The sequence below is a fragment of the Drosophila rhopaloa genome, unplaced genomic scaffold, assembly GCF_018152115.1.
Source record: "Drosophila rhopaloa isolate 14029-0021.01 unplaced genomic scaffold, ASM1815211v1 contig_155, whole genome shotgun sequence".
Lineage (NCBI taxonomy): Eukaryota > Metazoa > Arthropoda > Insecta > Diptera > Drosophilidae > Drosophila > Drosophila rhopaloa.
In genome coordinates, this window is record NW_025335034.1 from 15,438,958 (window position 1) to 15,440,343 (window position 1,386).

Below are 1,386 nucleotides of genomic sequence, written 5' to 3' on the forward strand. Positions count from 1 at the left end.
GGCGGTGAGATGGCTGTCGCCAAGGCAGTCAACAACAACAACGAAGACCAAGGCGGTGAGATGGCTGTCGCCAAGGCAGTCAACAACAACAACGAAGACCAAGGCGGTGAGATGGCTGTCGCCAAGGCAGTCAACAACAACGAAGAACACGGCGAAGAAGAAGATGAAGACGTTTACGGCGACGAACTTAAGCTTGTCGAGACGATTGATCGTGATGGCATTCAACTCGAAGGAAACGGCGTTCAACCAAACCCTTCAACTTTTAGCGTGCTACGAAGTGAGTTGGGTGGCAACGCTGCGGGCATGGAACAGGCGATGCAAAATTTACATTTCGAAAATGCTGACCGTCTTTTAAAGCCAGAAATGAATTTAAACACCGTCAAAGAGCTCCTCCCAGAATACAACGGCAGTGGCAACATAAACGAATGGTTGTTGATGGTTAAAAATGTTCGAAATGTGTTCAAAGTCAGTGATGACGTCATGCGTCCATTAATTTGCTCGCGTTTAAAGGGCAAGGCTAATTTTTGGCTGTTATCTCGCCCATCACTGTTGTCTGGAAGTATTGACCTGATTTTGGCACAATTAAAAATTGTTTTTGGAACCAAGGATAACGTATTGGAAATGCGACGCAAGTTTGAAAACCGCAAGTGGCAGTTCGGCCGTTTACTATTTTGACAAGCTTACTCTGGCACAAGACGTCGCTATGACTGTTCACGAACTAGTTCAGTATTTGATAGATGGCATACAAAATGTACAACTTAAAAACCAAGCGAAGTTACTACGTTTTGCAGTGCCTGCTGATGTGTTGGAAGCCTTTCAAGATGTAGAGAAACCCAAAGCTCCAGTACAACAAGGTAGGATGCAAGGTACGTCTTTACCAAACGCCGTGACCCCGGAACAGAGGGTCATCAAATGCTTTAACTGTCACAGTTTTGGTCATCAGGCTAAGGAATGTCGCAAGCCTGTGGAGAAGTTGGACACTTGGCTAGAGAGTGTTCATTGTACAAGAAGAAAGAGAATAACAACGAATATGTAAGAAATTTGAAAGTTCAATTTAAAAATACGATACATAATTCTAATAAATTGTATTCCATAGAGTGCCTCATAGATTCGGGAAGTCCCGTTTCGTTTCTAAAGAAATCCGCAGTTCCCAGTAACGTAATCATTGATAAGGACAAGTTGAATAATATTTCTATCTACGGAATAAATGAAAGTAAACTAAATATAATTGGAAAAACAGTTTGTTTAATTATAAGTTCAAATAAAAACGTATTAATTGAATTATTGGTTGTAACTGATGAATCTGTAAGGTACTCAATGGTAGTAGGACGCGATTTTCTAAATCTAAGTAATTTTAAACTTGTACAAGTAGTTAACGATGTTAAC

General features: G+C 40.9%; 1 protein-coding gene across 2 annotated transcripts; it reads left to right on the forward strand.

Annotated features, from left to right (window-relative positions):
• On the forward strand, positions 1-1,168 carry LOC123037266. Of its 2 annotated transcripts, none has more exons than XM_044457197.1 (2): positions 1-1,032; positions 1,097-1,168. In XM_044457197.1, exons 1-2 carry the CDS (start codon positions 704-706, stop codon positions 1,155-1,157), a joined length of 390 nt encoding a protein of 129 aa, XP_044313132.1. In that variant the 5' UTR covers positions 1-703; the 3' UTR covers positions 1,158-1,168. Both variants share the same exon structure in this region; 1 of them encodes a protein (XP_044313132.1).
• Positions 1,169-1,386: the final 218 nt, after the last annotated feature.

Excerpts from the sequence above, each read along its gene's own strand:
- LOC123037266 (XM_044457197.1), top strand. The coding sequence starts at position 704 with ATGACTGTTCACGAACTAGTTCAGTATTTGATAGATGGCATACAAAAT. Across the intron at positions 1,033-1,096 it reads AAGAGAATAACAACGAATAT|AGTGCCTCATAGATTCGGGA; the intron begins GTAAGAAATTTG and ends TGTATTCCATAG.